Raw genomic sequence first — 15,011 nt, 5'->3', positions numbered from 1 at the left:
GGATGAGTGAGGGCTGAGATGTGAAAGACGCCAGGAGGCGGAGAGGGCAGCCCGGTTGAGACCTTAGCTTGTGCAAAGCCACAAAGGCACGGCAACGCGAGGGAGGGCGGCGTGCTTGGGGAATTGTGCCTCGTGGCTCTTGCACCTAAAGAGAGAGAGAGCCCCAGGGTCCAGAGGGCTCCGGCCAAACTTCTCCGGGGTTGGGAGGGTTGGGGGTGAAGGTTGAGACTCCCAGGGCAACTCGAGCTTGCCCGAACCTTGGATTGTTCTTTTACGGGAAAACAGCCTGGTTTGGCGTTCACTTTGATAACTAAGTGATTACTCCTCTGTTTATAGGGTCAGAACTCTCAAACTGTAATGGTTAAATTCTGATTCCTGGGCCCCACCGCCCAGAGGTTCTGAGTCCTCAGAGCTGAGGCAGAGCCTGGGAATCTGCCTCATAACAAGGGTCGCAGGGGCTTCGGCTGCAGGTGGCCCTCACATTTTAGCAGCTTCCTGAACTGTCTTGGTGATTCCTGAGAATCACCTGGGAAGCTGTGAAAAACACCGATTCCCCACACACACACACCAGAGATTCTGGTCCAGCGAGCTGGCCTAGGGCAGTGAGTCTCAAAGTGTGGTCCCAGGAGCACCAGCACCCAGCACACCGGGGGATTTGTTATACTTGCACAGTCAGGTCCCACACTAGGGCTACTGAATCGGAATCGCCAGGGCCAGGGCCCAGGCCCCCCATTTGTTTGAACAAGCTCTCCAGGTGAGTCTGATGTTTGCTAATGTGACAGCCATAGCCTAGAATTTGAATTGCTTAACGATTACAGCAGGTGAGTGGTAGCATTGGACAAGGTTGGGAAGCCTTGCAATCATGGAGGACACAACCAACTCCTGTTTCCCAAGGTTCCCCAAAGGCCTGGATTCTCCCCAGCTTGCCTCTGGTCGTGTCCAGGAAACAGTCAGTATTTCCCCTTTACAAGCAGGTAATCTTCGGAAGAGCTGGGGAGCAGATAATTAAAAACCCCACCTCAACCTGCATACTCATCCACTCCTCCACACCCGGCCTCCAGTGCTCCCCTGAGAAGAAGTGTAGGCCATGGAGAAACTTCCAGAATCCAAGATTTACCAAGAATGAGTCTGGGTCAGCAGGGGCCGCTTCCTTTTATTAATTCATTCCTGCCAGCTGACATCTCATTTTCTGGAAGCCGACCTGCGGAGCCCAGCTCCCCCGCCCCTCCCCACCAGCTCCCGCCCTCCTTCCTCCCTGCCAGGCAAGAGCATCCCCTCTAAGAATAACAAGGAGACCTGAGCAGGTGCTGGGCCCACCAGTCATCAGAAAAAGGAACTGCTCCCTCTGCTCCCCTTTCAACCCATTTTTAAATTCTGGGACAGACCCATTGTCTCAGGACTGACAGGGAAGGGAGGTTCCTGGCCTCTCGGCCTTGTGCTCCCAGAACTGTGGTTCCAGAGGACCCTCTCTCCTTTCCCTGCCTCATAGGGTACCTGAAACCCCACCGTCAGTGTAGCAGTCTTTTCATCCTCTCACCTACACAGACACACACACGCTTTATTCAATCAAATTTATTTATTGAGCATGTTCTTGTGCCAGGTAGCGTGCTAGGAGATGAGGATGCTTGCAATTACATCTGACCTGAAAAAATGTCTTAAACCTTAGCAGACAGAGCTTCATCCTAGAGCTTCATTAGAGCTTCCCAATGGTGGAGGAGATCTTGTAGGTGGAGGGATGGGACTTTGGGAGTGTGCGGGGCGAGGGTGAGGGAGGGCATTGGGAAAAGAACTTGTCTGACTTCAACTTAGAAACCTGTTTATTGAGCAGTTAATGTGTCCCAGGAACTTCACTGGGGCCTCAAGAGAGGTAATACATAGTGTGACTGTGAATCCTGGGCCTTCAGGGGTGCATCACCCAGGGGAGATCTCCTGCTTTTCTGAGAGGCATTGCTGTATTGAGAGCAGAACCCAGCTTTGTGGTCACAAGAATGGAATACTGGTCTGGCAGGTTGTCTGGCTAGCTGTGATCTTGGGGAAGTCAATTTATCCCCAAACCTCATACCTTCTGTGGTAGGGGAAGGAGTTCTCTGTAAAATGGGAGTTGTCATAACCACCCTGCTGCTAAGAGCAGATGAGATAATTGTGGCTGCACCTTGTAGACTCTGGACAGCTGTAGATACTTATTCTATGGATCTATATTTAGTACCTGCTATCAGACATAATTTAACTGGGGGTCAATTAACACAGTGGACAGAAATCCCTGTCCTTGTGGGGATTTCAGTGGGGGAAGATGGATGATGAAGGAACAAATAGAGTGTCCATGGTGTCAAGGGCTCTGGAGGAAAATACAGCATAGCTGGGGGTTAGGAAGGACTGAGGGAAAGGGTGCTGCTATTTAAATAGAATGGCCAGAGAATGTCTTTTAATAAGTGACAAAGTGGTGCTTGAGCTGGAGCTAAAGGAAGTGGGGAAGGAATCACAGGGTTATCTGGGGAAGGAGCATACCATGTTGGGGAGACTGTAGGTGCAAAGGTCCTGAGGTAGGTATGTGCTACAAAGAGTATCAGGGTTACTAATGAGGGGAGAACCAATTGCTGAAGTTTCAGGCATCTTTTTTTTTTTTTTAAAGTTGAACAAGAAGTTTATTACTCCCACTCAGTAGTTCCTGGGAGCTTTGATGTTAAGTCATACATAATTCGAGAAATACCAGGAATCTTCTTAATCTTAGTGACCATCTTTAACACCACCTCTACAGGGATCTCATTGCCAAGGGTTGCAGGTATACCAGTCATGAAATCACTAGTAATAAAGGTTCGAATAACCATGGATCTCTGGCATGAAGGATGCTTCTGAAGTGGGTCCCGATCAAAATGTAAAGGTGTCAAAATCACCGGCATCTGGCTGATTTTCCCAACATACCCAGACTCCCTGAGAATGTTATGGGCCTCAAAATCAGCTTGGCGTAAAGTGCTGAGCACCCCCGTTGTCAAGAAAGTGGGGGTAACATCTGTAGGAGGTTCTTTAACTGGTGGGCTAAATATATAGACAACTCTGTTAATGTTGTGACACATGCAAGGTATAAGTCTAGCCGGGAAAATAGGAGATCCCCAGTCAGGCTCATCCTTCCTGGAGTTTCCACACACATAACTATAAGAACGACAGTCACCCTGCACACCCACAGGTTTTTTTTGTTGTTTGTTTGTTTGTTTTGTGGTACATGGGCCTCTCACTGTTGTGGCCTCTCCCGTTGCGGAGCACAGGCTCTGGACGCGCAGGCTTAGCGGCCATGGCTCACGGGCCCAGGCGCTCCGCGGCATGTGGGATCTTCCCGGACCGGGGCACGAACCCGCATCCCCTGCATCGGCAGGCTGACTCTCAACCACTGAGCCACCAGGGAAGCCCAACACCCACAGTTTTAATTGGTAGCAGGAAGGCATTCGGTGAATGCAGATTTGTAATGTGCATCAGCTTCTCCTGATCCTCTTCTGTTGTGCAGGCTTTGACTCTGTAATAGTGTATGTGGCTTTTTAACGCTTGCAGAAAAATCAGCTACTATTTTCAAAATATTGTTGGTTTCAGGAAAATCCTTACAAATATAAGGTTCCTCGGCACATATTACTCTGATTGCCAGGCTTGGACCTGGGAATGGATGCCTGGAAACTAACTCATCTGGAAGTCCAAATTCTCTGCCTAAGATCCTTACTTCATCTTGATGAAAATCTTTCAAAGGTTCTATGACTTTTCCCTCCTCTCTCAACTTTCTGATAAGCTCTGTGTCGTTATGATGGGTTTTGATGAGTTCAGCTTTGCCACTTGCAACAAGGGATGCACTTTCAATTAGATCAGGCCATAAAGTACCTTGGGCAAGGAAAACCTCCTCTGGTTTCAGGTTCATTTCTCCAGTTACTTCATTGGCAATCTTAACAAAAGTATCCCCAATGATTTTTCTTTTCTCCTCAGGACTCGTAGTCATATTTAAGGTTTTGCTAATTCTCTTTCATGGAGTTCTGTCTTCATCTGATATTGGTAGAGTTGTTGTTCCATTGTAGAAAGAATGAGCGGCATTTATCACTTTGACTTGAATTCCAAGCTTTTTGAGGGCCTCTTCAACAGACTGACATTCTCGTTTTCTCATAAAGCCATTATCAATGTGCACAGCAATGACTTGATCTTGGTTCAAAGCACGATTCAACAAAGCTGTACAAACTGTTGAATCTACCCCACCACTGAGCAAAACCAAAACTTTTGATGTGCCAACTCTCTCTTTGATCTCTTGAATGCACTCAAGTTCTCTGTTCTGCACAGTGAAGGTCCCACTGCACCCAGATATGTCGAAGAGGAAATTCTTCAGTATTACTTTCCCATTTTCTGTAAGGCCAACTTCAGGGTGGAACTGGACCCCATATAATTTTTTAGATTCATTTGCTCTACCTATTAGTGTTGGAGGGTCTCCTGCAGAGGCGGGGGGTGGCTGTGGCTCAGGCTTACCGTGGGGACAAGGACACTGGCAGCAGAAGTTCTGGGAAGTACTCCTTGGCTTGAGCCCTCCCAGAGTCTGCCATTAGCCCCACCAAACAGCCGGGTAGGCTCCAGTGCTGGGTCACCTCAGGCCAAACAACCAACCATTTCAGGCATCCTGACAGCTACTTTTTAAACACAACCATGATTTAAAATTATATTAAATTATTATATTAAAAAGAAATGTAATATATGTTTAAAACCTGTTACTTTGTCATTATTTAGCTACATTCTAATTCTGTGTATTTTACTCTGATCCATGCGCTTCAGGTTATTTACATCTATTGTAGGCATAGAGTGAAATTGCCATGTAATAGAGGGAACTGCCCATCCATTCTCAACTCTGCATTCAGTGACATCGTGTCAGGAGCTTGAAACCCGCCATGCTGGGAGTATTTACACCTTGGAAGTTGGCAGACACTGTAAATCACAGTCACTCCTCCCCTCCTCCGAAGAGTGGACTGTGAACATTTTCCAGCCTACCAATGCTGCAGCTCCCTGCAGAGCAGATCTGAGGCAGGAGCTCCCTTTCAAGTCTGCTCTCAGATGGTCCCCGAGTCTGGAGGAGGAGATGGGGGCTGGTGCTGAGGAAAATCTCAGGGTGTGGTAGAGACAGGGTGTTCTGGGCAGGACCTCCAGCCCCACCCCATCCCTGGGCCCCCATATTACTCCTGGAGCTGCCCCAACTGCATTATTGTTTCTCAATCCCCACTTCCCTAGTGGACTGCAGCCAATTCCTTATTCCCACACTGCAGTTCAGGAGGCATTCCAAGCTCCTTTGAGTGCCCAGCCTTGAGCACGCAGTCCCCAGGGATAATGATAAAGACAGCAATTTACAGTCATTGCTTTTAAAATTCTCTCAACAGCCCTAATCAGGTAGACATGGTTACCTTCCTCATCTCATGGAAGGGACATCTAAAGCATGGAGAGATTCAGTAACTTGTGCAAAGTTGCACAGCTGTTACCAAGTCCAAACTTCTACTGCTTGCCGCATGACAGGCCAATAAACTGAGAAACGAGTTGTTGGGACAAAGAATAGTGATTTTATTCAGAAAACCAGCAAATGGAGAAGATGGTGGACTAGCATCGCAGAGAAACATCTTACCCTCGTTAGAATTCAGGCTTCTCTTATAGTAAAAGAGGAGGGGGTGTTGATTGATTGCTGCAGACCTCTTGGTGTCAGAATCCTTTGTCCTTGCAGCTGTCCCTGTAGGTCTCATCACGATGTTCCTATAAACCTCTAACAGAACAAATGCTATTGTCTGTTCTGCAACTTTTTATCTCTATATGAATGGAACAGTGTTATACCTTTAAAGGTCAGAGCCTTGAGAATGGGCTACCCTGTATATTTCAAGCTACAGGCAACATTCTTGTAGCAAAAGCAATGGAATGCAAACGTGAAAGTAAAAGAAACAGATCCAATATGGAGTCAGATTTGTTCTTCCCTATTCCACAACTAGTAAGTAGCAGTCTTAAGTTGAGCCCAGGCCACTGGCTCCAGAGTCTACACTGTTTACCATGAAGCAACTCTGTGACATGAGAGGTAAGGGCCCTAAGCTCGGGGAGCTTATGCTGGGGTGGGGAGATCGGGAATGTCTGGGCCTCGAGAGAGGCAGATGGCATTTTGCCAGGAAAAGATGGAGATCAGAAGAGGGCATCCCAGGTGGAGGGAACAGACAGTGCAAAGGTCCAGAGTGTGGGGGAGAAAGGGCTGTCCAGGAAAGAGAAAATGGCCCCAGCTGCCTGTCACTTCTACAGCCTCACCCACCCTGGAGAAGCCTGCCTTTGGTGCTTCAAAATGACAACCTTCCAAAAATAACTTATCTTCAGCCTTCTCTCTGTCTTTGCTCAGTGATTCACATGTTCCTCAAAGTAGATTAGTTCCATGAACACAGAGACTGGGGAAATTGTGCGCGCGCACGTGTGTGCATGTGCATGCTGGGGTGGGAGGTGGCAGGGAGGAGACCTGGTAGAGTGAATGTGGCATCTGGCTTGGGATTAAGCATTTTCCTCAAGTCTGTTCATTACCTGCCTTGAGCAAAGCCAAGCGGTAGAGGCTGGTGAGGTCAGGGCAGGAGGGGCCACTGCTGTGCCTGGTTGTTCTCGACGCTCTGTCTAAGTAGCTCAGAATCTGCTGTCCTGGTCACTCTCAGGAGGTTAATGAGACAATGAACATCTCTGGGTCAACTTTTATGTTATCCAGCATCCTTTGTAAGCGCCATCTATGCAATAAATCCCTCCTGGAAGGACAGACTTCTCTTTCTGAACTCTGAGCAGAGACCATCCTCTTTGCAGGAGAAATTTCATCTCTCCAGATGAGTCTGTTGGCCTCTTTTTATCTGCTCCTGTGAACTATATAACCTAACCATCCGCATCTAAGGGATTGCATCCTGTAAATTTAATGCTGCTCTGTGTAATGGGTTCCAGAAAACAGAAAAGCCCCAGTGGAAATTTCCATTGTGGTGCAGCATAACCATTCTTCCCAGAAAAATATTCTCGGACAAGATAATAGAAATCCTCTTATTTGCCTGGAATCTTAAAGAGAAGAGTACTGGTGGGAGGAGCCCAGGGACTCTTGTTTCTCCAGAAGGTTCCAGAGGTTTGGAAGACCTTGTGGTCACTGACTATTCTGGCAATAAGCACAGCATCTGCAGAACTAAGGATTCATGGTTGAGAGACGAATGAACTCAAGCCCGTGCCCTTTTGAGAACAGCAGAGGAGGAGTTAGGAATAAGCACCACTGCATTCAGGGTGGACTGGTGGTGAACACATGGGGTGCATGCGTCCAGAGGCTGAGTGTGGAGGGACTCCCTCCCTGAGGGTCAGAGGTGAGCCTTCTGCAAGGTAGTTATTGGGGTTGCTGGTTCTGGATCTAAGAGGTCAGCAAATCTCCCCCAAATGAGAACTCTTAACTACAATGTATTTTCCCTTTTGCCTGGGCTATCAGGACATTCAGAGGTAAAATTAGTGTTCAGCTGGTGGCTAGACATTTCAGGCACGTGACATACCTATTAGTGGAAGTTTTTGGTCCTTGTTAAAATTGTGCTGGGGGATAAAAAAGAATGGAGGTAACGTATAACACTAAAATAGAAGTGTTTTTCAGAATTGATCTTTAGCCTCAAAGAGTGACTCTTTGTGAGGCCCTGGAGAAGAGAGGGTGGGGAACCACACAATTAGTCAAGGGAGTCTTTGCACCCCTCTGCCTGGTGTGTGGTCTTCCTCTGCTTCCCTCATGCTGATCCTCACATGGCACCTCTAATAAGCCCGCACCCCAAACAGTTCTAGCTCCTCCACGTTCTCCAGGCTCTCTCCTATCCAAGCCCATTCATCTGTTCATCCATCAGTCCATCGATCTATCCATCCCCCACCCCCCTCCACTCTCAGCAAACACTGAGCACTCTTCCTCTGTCCCAGGACAGGGCTATGCATTGACTAAGAATTGGTATCTGCCTTTCAGTAGCCTTTGCATCCAGTAAGGGAGAAGATTTACCAATGGGTAAGTTCAAGAGATGTTAGGACAGTGGAATAGTAGTCAATTTAGGGTTCAGAGAAGAGGGACCATGGACTTTGGGACCAGGCTGTCTGGGTTTTGAATCCTGGCTTCATCACTTATTAGCTGTGTGACCATGGGCAAACTACTTAACTTCTCTGTGTCTCAGTTTTCTCAGCTGTCAAATGGTATGCCATTAGACCTGCCTCAGAAGGTTGTCCTGGTTATCTACTGCTGCCTAACAAAGTACTCGTGCCATTTTATTTTATTTATTTATTTTTGCTGTACGCGGGCCTCTCACTGTTGTGGCCTCTCCCGTTGCGGAGCACAGGCTCCGGACGCGCAGGCTCAGTGGCCATGGCTCACGGGCCCAGCCGCTCCATGGCATGTGGGATCTTCCCAGACCAGGGCTTGAACCTGTGTCCCCTGCATCGGCAGGCGGACTCTCAACCACTGCGCCACCGGGGAAGCCCCATGCCATTTTATCATACTTCATGATTTTGTGGTCAGTTACTCAGGCAGGGCTTGGCTGCTTGGTGCTTTTGCTCCACGTGGCATCAGCTGAGGTCACTCAATGGTACTTCAGCTGGAAGGTCCCAGATGACTTCGCTCACGTGTCTGGCCCCTCATCCAGGACGGCTGAAAGGCTGGGTCCAGCTGGGACTGTCCACTAAAGCACGTGGATATGGTCCCTCCAGCATGGCAGTCTTGGACTAGTCAGACTCCTTCATGGAGGCCCAGGGCTGCCAAAGAGAGTGCACCAAGAGATGGAGGTGGCAGCTGCTAGTGTCTTCAGGTCTGGTCTAGAAACTGGCACAGTATCACTTCCACCACATTGTACTTGTCAAGTGGACCCAGGGCCTGCCCAGGTTCAAAGTGAGAAGACTTAGACTCAAACTCTCCAGTGGGAAGAGTGGGAAGGATTTGTGGCCATTCTTGAAGCATCCCAGTTACCCAAAGATGAAATGAGTTAATATGCGGAAAGCAGCTAGAGCGGTGACTGACAGCAGAAGAGACATACAAGTGTTTGTCGTTGTTGCTTTAATTACCACCCTTGGGCTGAGTCTTAATAGATGAGTCTGTGTTCTCTTGACAGACAGGGAGCCATGGGGAGCTGGGGAATGGTGGGTTTCAGATGGATGGTGTTATTAGCACGTAGTCGTGTTTTGTGGGCAATTTTGTGAGAGTCCTGGTCTTTGCTAATTCAAACTAGATCAGACCTACTGATACATGCAAAACATGTAAGTGACTGCTAACTAACAGGTCTCACATCCCTCCCAGGGACAGCCAGGGACCCAGCCTGGTGGGAGACCCAGAGGGCAGGATGGCTTAGAGGCCAGCCCCCTCACCCAGGACACGTGGGCTCAGCTCCGAGGTGCTCACAGACCCAGAAACACACAGATGAGCAGACACGGCTCTGGGCCGCCTGCCTGGGCTCCCCCTCCCAGAGCCCACTGCTTAATTGGAAAGGGCCATTTCAACATCTTAGCAGAAAATGGAGTTTTTCTTTCCTTGATGTCGTGATTTGACTGGGGGTCAGCAAAGCATCAGTGAATCCTAAATGTCTATTTTAAAAAATCAAGCCTTCATTTCAGCTTGGCACAGGGCTCTGCTCTCCCTTTGTGGGAGGAAGATAAAACGCTTTCACGCACGTCCTTCTGCCTTGAACGCGGGCTGGTTAAACATCTCTGGTAATGGCTGAGCTGTGCCAAAGATTTTCTCTCTTCCCAGTAGCAGTTCCTGCCTTTAAACGGCTTCCACGGGGAAGAGCCATAGCACACATGCAGAACAGAGGCTGAGAAAGGCTTCCAGGAGGAGGGCTTGTTTCCGAGGGGCAGGTGCAGCCATGGCATGAGCCAAGCTCGGTCCCTCACATCAATTACCTTATGTAATCCTTACTAGGCTGGGGTGAGGGGTGGGGGGAGAAATGAGGGTTATTTTTACCGCCCTTTATCATCGAGACATCTGGAGCCCAGAAGGGCTGAGTGGACCACCCAAGGTCACAGCCCTGGCGGGGCAGAGTGGCGGGCAGAGCAACTCCTACCCAAGTGTGTCTGACTCTGTGTTTTTACTGTGCCAGGAAACATGGGGGTCCTCCCCACCTCCTCGTCATTCCCTTCACCCCATTACTAACCCTTGTACAGATGCAGACCCACTCTGGCGGGGGCCCCCCACTCTGAGCGGACCAGTGATGGGTGCCACAGCTTGGTGATGTGATGTACCTAGGAAGACCCCAAAGCATGGCATGTACTGAGTCTGAATGAGAGCACAGAACCAGGGTGGGCGTACAGGGTGTGCTGAAGGGGAGGGAAGGGGGCGTTTTGAGAGTCCTAGAGGAGGGGAGGGAGGACGGCAGAGGACACCTCATGGTGCCATTCTGAGCGCCAAGAGTTGTGGGTCCGCAGCCCAGCCATTTCACTGAGGCATCACTGCATGGCCTTGGAAAAGCCTTGTCTCCACCAGCAGCCTCAGGCTCTTCATTTTAAAGTTGAGTGACTGTGCTTTAGGCTTTCTGATGTCCCTTTCAGTCCTGAGACTCTGGGAGTTTATCAGTGCTGCTAAGCACAGCTGTACAGGTTGTGCACTGCACAACTCCAGGTAGGTGCCACCGGCAGACTGCAGTGTGAGTCTGCATCCCATTCCATGGTCCTGGAGTCTATAAATGGGGATATAGATAGGACATGAGGTCAGAGAAGAGGGGAGAAGTTCCAAGCAGAGGGTGGCCTGTGACCACATTTTTCTCCAATCAAGAGGCAGACAAGTATTTATACTGCAAAAAGGAGTGGTCACATAGGTGTGTCTGGACCTGTGGTGAGAGATCTCTGGGGTTTGTCACTAATCCCACTCACCAGCCACATATGAGCGTGACCACTTTGATTGGCTCTGATTTAAAAGGACAGTGTTGGTCCACTAGGGAGAGACCCCTTTGACGGGTCTAAGATGTGGGGCCTCCAGTTTTCAGAGGCAGCTTCCTATGGGAAGTCTTCCCTGACAGTCCTGTAAGCATGTGGCTCCTCAGCCACACTGCCTGCAAGGATTATGTATTTGTTTAGTACTTGCTGATAACTACTGCCGCAAGAAAAACAACTGTGTCGCCCCTCAGACGGGGATTCCCCGAGGGCGGGGCTGTGTCTCCCCTCAGACCAAAGTTTCCCTGCCATCGGAAAGTGTGTCTCCGTCCTTCATTCATTCATTTGATATTGACCGAGGACCTATTTAGTGCCAGACCCTGTTCTAGGCTCTCAGAACATTATACTGATAAACAGCAAACAATTCTCGCCATCGCTAAGTGCTAAGAAGCAGGGTTGTGTGACTGGTTCACCTGGGGTGTTTTGGGAAGGCCTTTCTGAGCTGCTGCAAGATCCCGCAATAAGGAGGAGACAGGCGTGGGAAAGTCTGGGTGAAAAGCATTCCAGGCAGAACCAACCACAGGGCAAAGGCCCTGAGGTGGGAGGAAAAGAAAGGTCAGGGTGTCTGGACATAGCGGCTCAAGATGAGGCCAGAGGTTGGGGGGCGGGCACGTGGAGGTGAGGCAGAGCCTCATGGACGCTGAGGAGCGGGAGCTTGCAGGGAAGGGCCTGACTGCCATCCCGTGGGGTCTCCCGGAGCTTTCTGTGGCTTCTCTGTGCTGTGGGCTCTGGGCTCTGTCCCCTGCCCACCTTCCTCTGCTGCCCCAGGATATCACGGAGGAAGTGTCCTGCCAGTGCGATACCCTTCCTGCAGCCGCCCCTGACCGCCCACCTCTCCAGCCACACTCTGGACTCCCTGCCCCCAGCCTCCTTGCTTTGCAGACCTGGTCCCCTGAGCTCAGCCCCTCGTGTCCTGTTCCTTAGAACCATCTTAAGCAAGCAAGGGGAAAACCTCCTTGACCTGAATTTTGGATTTACAGACAGGGTGCCAGAGAAACATGTAGCTGGGCAGATGCAGGAAGGCCCTCACCTCCAGTCTGTCTTCTGGAACTGATGGTAATCAGCCCCAGGCCCTGTCCCGACTTTCTCCAGCCCCACAGTACAGACATCCTATAACAGAGGCCAGTAAGTGCCTGGCCTTGTCATGTCCCCCGCAAATGGGCCGTTAGGAGGCCAGGCTGGGAAGTCCCACTGAGGCATTGTTGAAATCTGTCGAGTTATTTCACCTCTCAGGTCCTCCGTTTCCCAGGATATAAAATGGGAATAATGGCATGTACTATGTAGGATTGAAATTGGATAATAGATACTTGGGAGGGGGCTCCATACATTGATGACTGTGGGTAATGCTTATTGTTCTGTGTGCCAGGCACCATTCTCCATTTTTATAAGCAGTATCTCACGTAAGCTTCATAGCCCAATGAGGCAGGCACGTTATAATCCCCATTTCTTTTTTTAAAAAATAAATTTATTTTATTTATTTATTTATTTATTTTTGGTTGCGTTGGGTCTTCGTTGCTGTATAAAGGCTTTCTCTCGTTGCAAGCGAGCAGGCGCTACTCTTCGTTGCAAGCGAGCAGGCGCTACTCTTCGTTGCGGTGTGCGGGCTTCTCATTGCGGTGGCTTCTCTTGATGTAGAGCACGGGCTCTAGGCATGTGGGCTCAGTAGTTGCAGCGCGTGGGCTCAGTAGTTGTGGTTCGCAGGCTCTAGAGCGCAGGCTCAGTAGTTGTGGCGCACGGGCTTAGTTGCTCTGTGGCATGTGGGATCTTCCCAGACCAGGGATCAAACCCGTGTCCCCTGCATTGGCAGGCGGATTCCTACCCACTGCGCCACCAGGGAAGTCCTATAATCCCCATTTCTGAAATGCGGACACTGAGGTACAGGGAGGCCACCCAGCTCTTCAGGAAAGCTACTGGAGAGTGGTCCACAGCCAGGGGTGGCACTGTCTCCCTAGGGGATGTGTTGAGATATGAGTGTATGCTTTTGGGTTGTCACAGTGACTGGGGCCATCTTGCAGGCTTGGGGGACAGTGGGGATTCCTAGTGAATGTGCCCCCTGGGACAATGTGGACTAGTCCTACACAGGAAGAACTGACCACCCCAAGTGCCAACAGACCCCTGTTTTGAGAAACACTGATTCCAGAACCACCCCTCATTAACAGAGGAAGGATTGAGTCCCAGGTAAGGTGATTAGTCCAGGCTCACCTGATGCATCAGGGCAGAGCTAGGACCACAGCCACATCCTCACCTCGACCATCACTTCACAGCGCAGAGCCCATGCCAGAATTTGAACCACCTTCAGGGTCAGGCCAGCTGGCAGCACTGGACTGGTGTGTCCTTCAAAAGCCACCGGGTGTGGTCTGTGATCCCCTTTCCCAGCCTGAGGAAGGACCCCCTCACCCAGCCCTGGCTTGAGAGATGAACTTCGTTATCTTTGATCGGTTTCTCAGATTCCCATCACCCACAGCCACCTCCCACAAAGAGAAGATGTCGATAATGGTAATTACATTTCTGCTCTCCGCACCCTGTCAGTAATTGCTGTTAAGCCAGCACGCTTGGTCAAATAACGCAGGCCTGATCAGCTGCGCATCTTTCTCTTTTTGATTGAGACAATCCATGTTTTAGGCATTTTCTGTGCACTTAGCTCAGCAGGACCTGTCAAAGACTTCTGCAGGGCAGTTTGCATGACATTTGGGAGAGAAAGCTGAGCCAAGGGGTGGGGGCACTGGGCCTTTGGAGTTGGGGCCAGAGGGGCAAAGATTAGGATCCCTGGATCCTGGGCAATGTGTTGGAATAGTTCTAGTTAACCCTGAACTCACCCTGGATGTCAGATGTACCATGGGGTTTACTCTGGCTCCCTATGCTGGTCAGCCCTTGTTTCCTCCTCTCATTTTTGTTTTTTTGGTGTTTTTTTTTTTTTTTTTTTTTTTTTTGGTACACGGGCCTCTCACTGTTGTGGCCTCTCCCATTGTGGAGCACAGGCTCCGGACGCGCAGACTCAGCGGCCATGATTCACGGGCCCAGCCACTCTGCAACATGTGGGATCTTCTCAGACCGGGGCACGAACCCATGTCCCCTGCATCTGCAGGCGTACTCTCAACCAGTGCGCCACCAGGGAAGCCCGCTCCTCTCATTTTGGGGGTGTGTGTTTGTGTGGGCAGATGGACTGGCTCTCCTCTCTTCTTGCCCCAGGGGGTTGGTTTATTTCCCACTTGGTGGGAATACCACCACTGTAACCCTGGCCTCTGTCTATCCAGCTCTCAGGCCACAGGTGGATCCTGGAGCATCCACTGCCTATGAAATCTGGGTTGGGGAACATCTGCTGAATCCTCTGTCCCCAGACCTCTTCCTGAGATTTCCTTGCCATTCACGTGCTTGAAATTTTACCATCAGTGATTGATTTCTTTGTGACCTGGCCTGGGGTGGTGAGTGGGTGATCCCTCTTTTTTTTTTTTTTTTTGTTCCCTAATTGAATCAGGATTATTTTCATTGTAAATGATAGATAGAACACTTAGCTTGGTCTTAGGTGATATAATTGAATGAATTATTGAAAAGTTCAGATTATTGAAAAGTCTGGCTTCAGGCATGGTTTGATCCAGGGGTTCTCCTTGTCAGCAGGACTCTGGCCCCATTTTGTTGTGATTCCCTGGGCTCCACTCTACTCCTGGGTCAGTTTTCTCTTCTGACCACCCTCCCCCCAATCCCACCACATTGGTGGCTACAGAACCATCTGGAGATAAACAGCTTCTCTCTGAGAGGTTCTTATAAAAGAAGAAGGAGCTTTGGAGAAGCACCCCCCCAAACATCTCATAACTCATTGGCCCAAACTGGGTTATGTATTCCCTCTACTTCCCTCCCCCAGTAATCACTGTGGTCCAGGTGATGGAATCAGTTATCCCTGGGCAGTGTCATCATATTTATTACATAGCAAACTATGGTCCTTGGGCAGAGAGAGCCTTCAGACCATAATGCAGACCTGCAAGCTGGGGGAGGGAAGGGGGCAGGAACGCCTCTGACCACCATTCACCAGGTCATGCACAATGGCAGCATCTCAGGCCGCCCAATGGGGAGCTCCCCAGCAGATTGCCTATTAGACG

General features: G+C 49.9%; 1 protein-coding gene, 1 long non-coding RNA gene and 1 pseudogene across 3 annotated transcripts in view; 1 reads left to right on the top strand and 2 right to left on the bottom strand.

Annotated features, from left to right (window-relative positions):
* The window catches only part of LOC309813408, a 286,009-nt gene that overhangs the window by 64,939 nt on the left and 206,059 nt on the right, over positions 1-15,011 (top strand). The gene's annotated exons all lie outside the window — the stretch shown is intronic.
* Positions 2,347-3,185, bottom strand: LOC309813810 (GMP synthase [glutamine-hydrolyzing]-like; the record flags this gene model as incomplete). The annotated part of the gene is made up of 1 exon (XM_082638942.1): positions 2,347-3,185. A coding segment is annotated over one exon (540 nt), but the record flags the coding sequence as incomplete, so codon positions are not given.
* Positions 3,376-5,417, bottom strand: LOC309813809 (GMP synthase [glutamine-hydrolyzing]-like; annotated as a pseudogene). Its single transcript has 3 exons — positions 5,409-5,417; positions 5,002-5,077; positions 3,376-4,452 (listed from the first exon to the last, which is right to left on the bottom strand). The product of its transcript is annotated as a GMP synthase [glutamine-hydrolyzing]-like (transcript).

Source organism: Mesoplodon mirus (genome assembly GCF_964341445.2).
Source record: "Mesoplodon mirus genome assembly, chromosome: 12".
In the NCBI taxonomy this organism is placed as follows: Eukaryota; Metazoa; Chordata; class Mammalia; order Artiodactyla; family Ziphiidae; genus Mesoplodon; species Mesoplodon mirus.
This window is presented reverse-complemented; position numbering and strand designations above follow the sequence as displayed.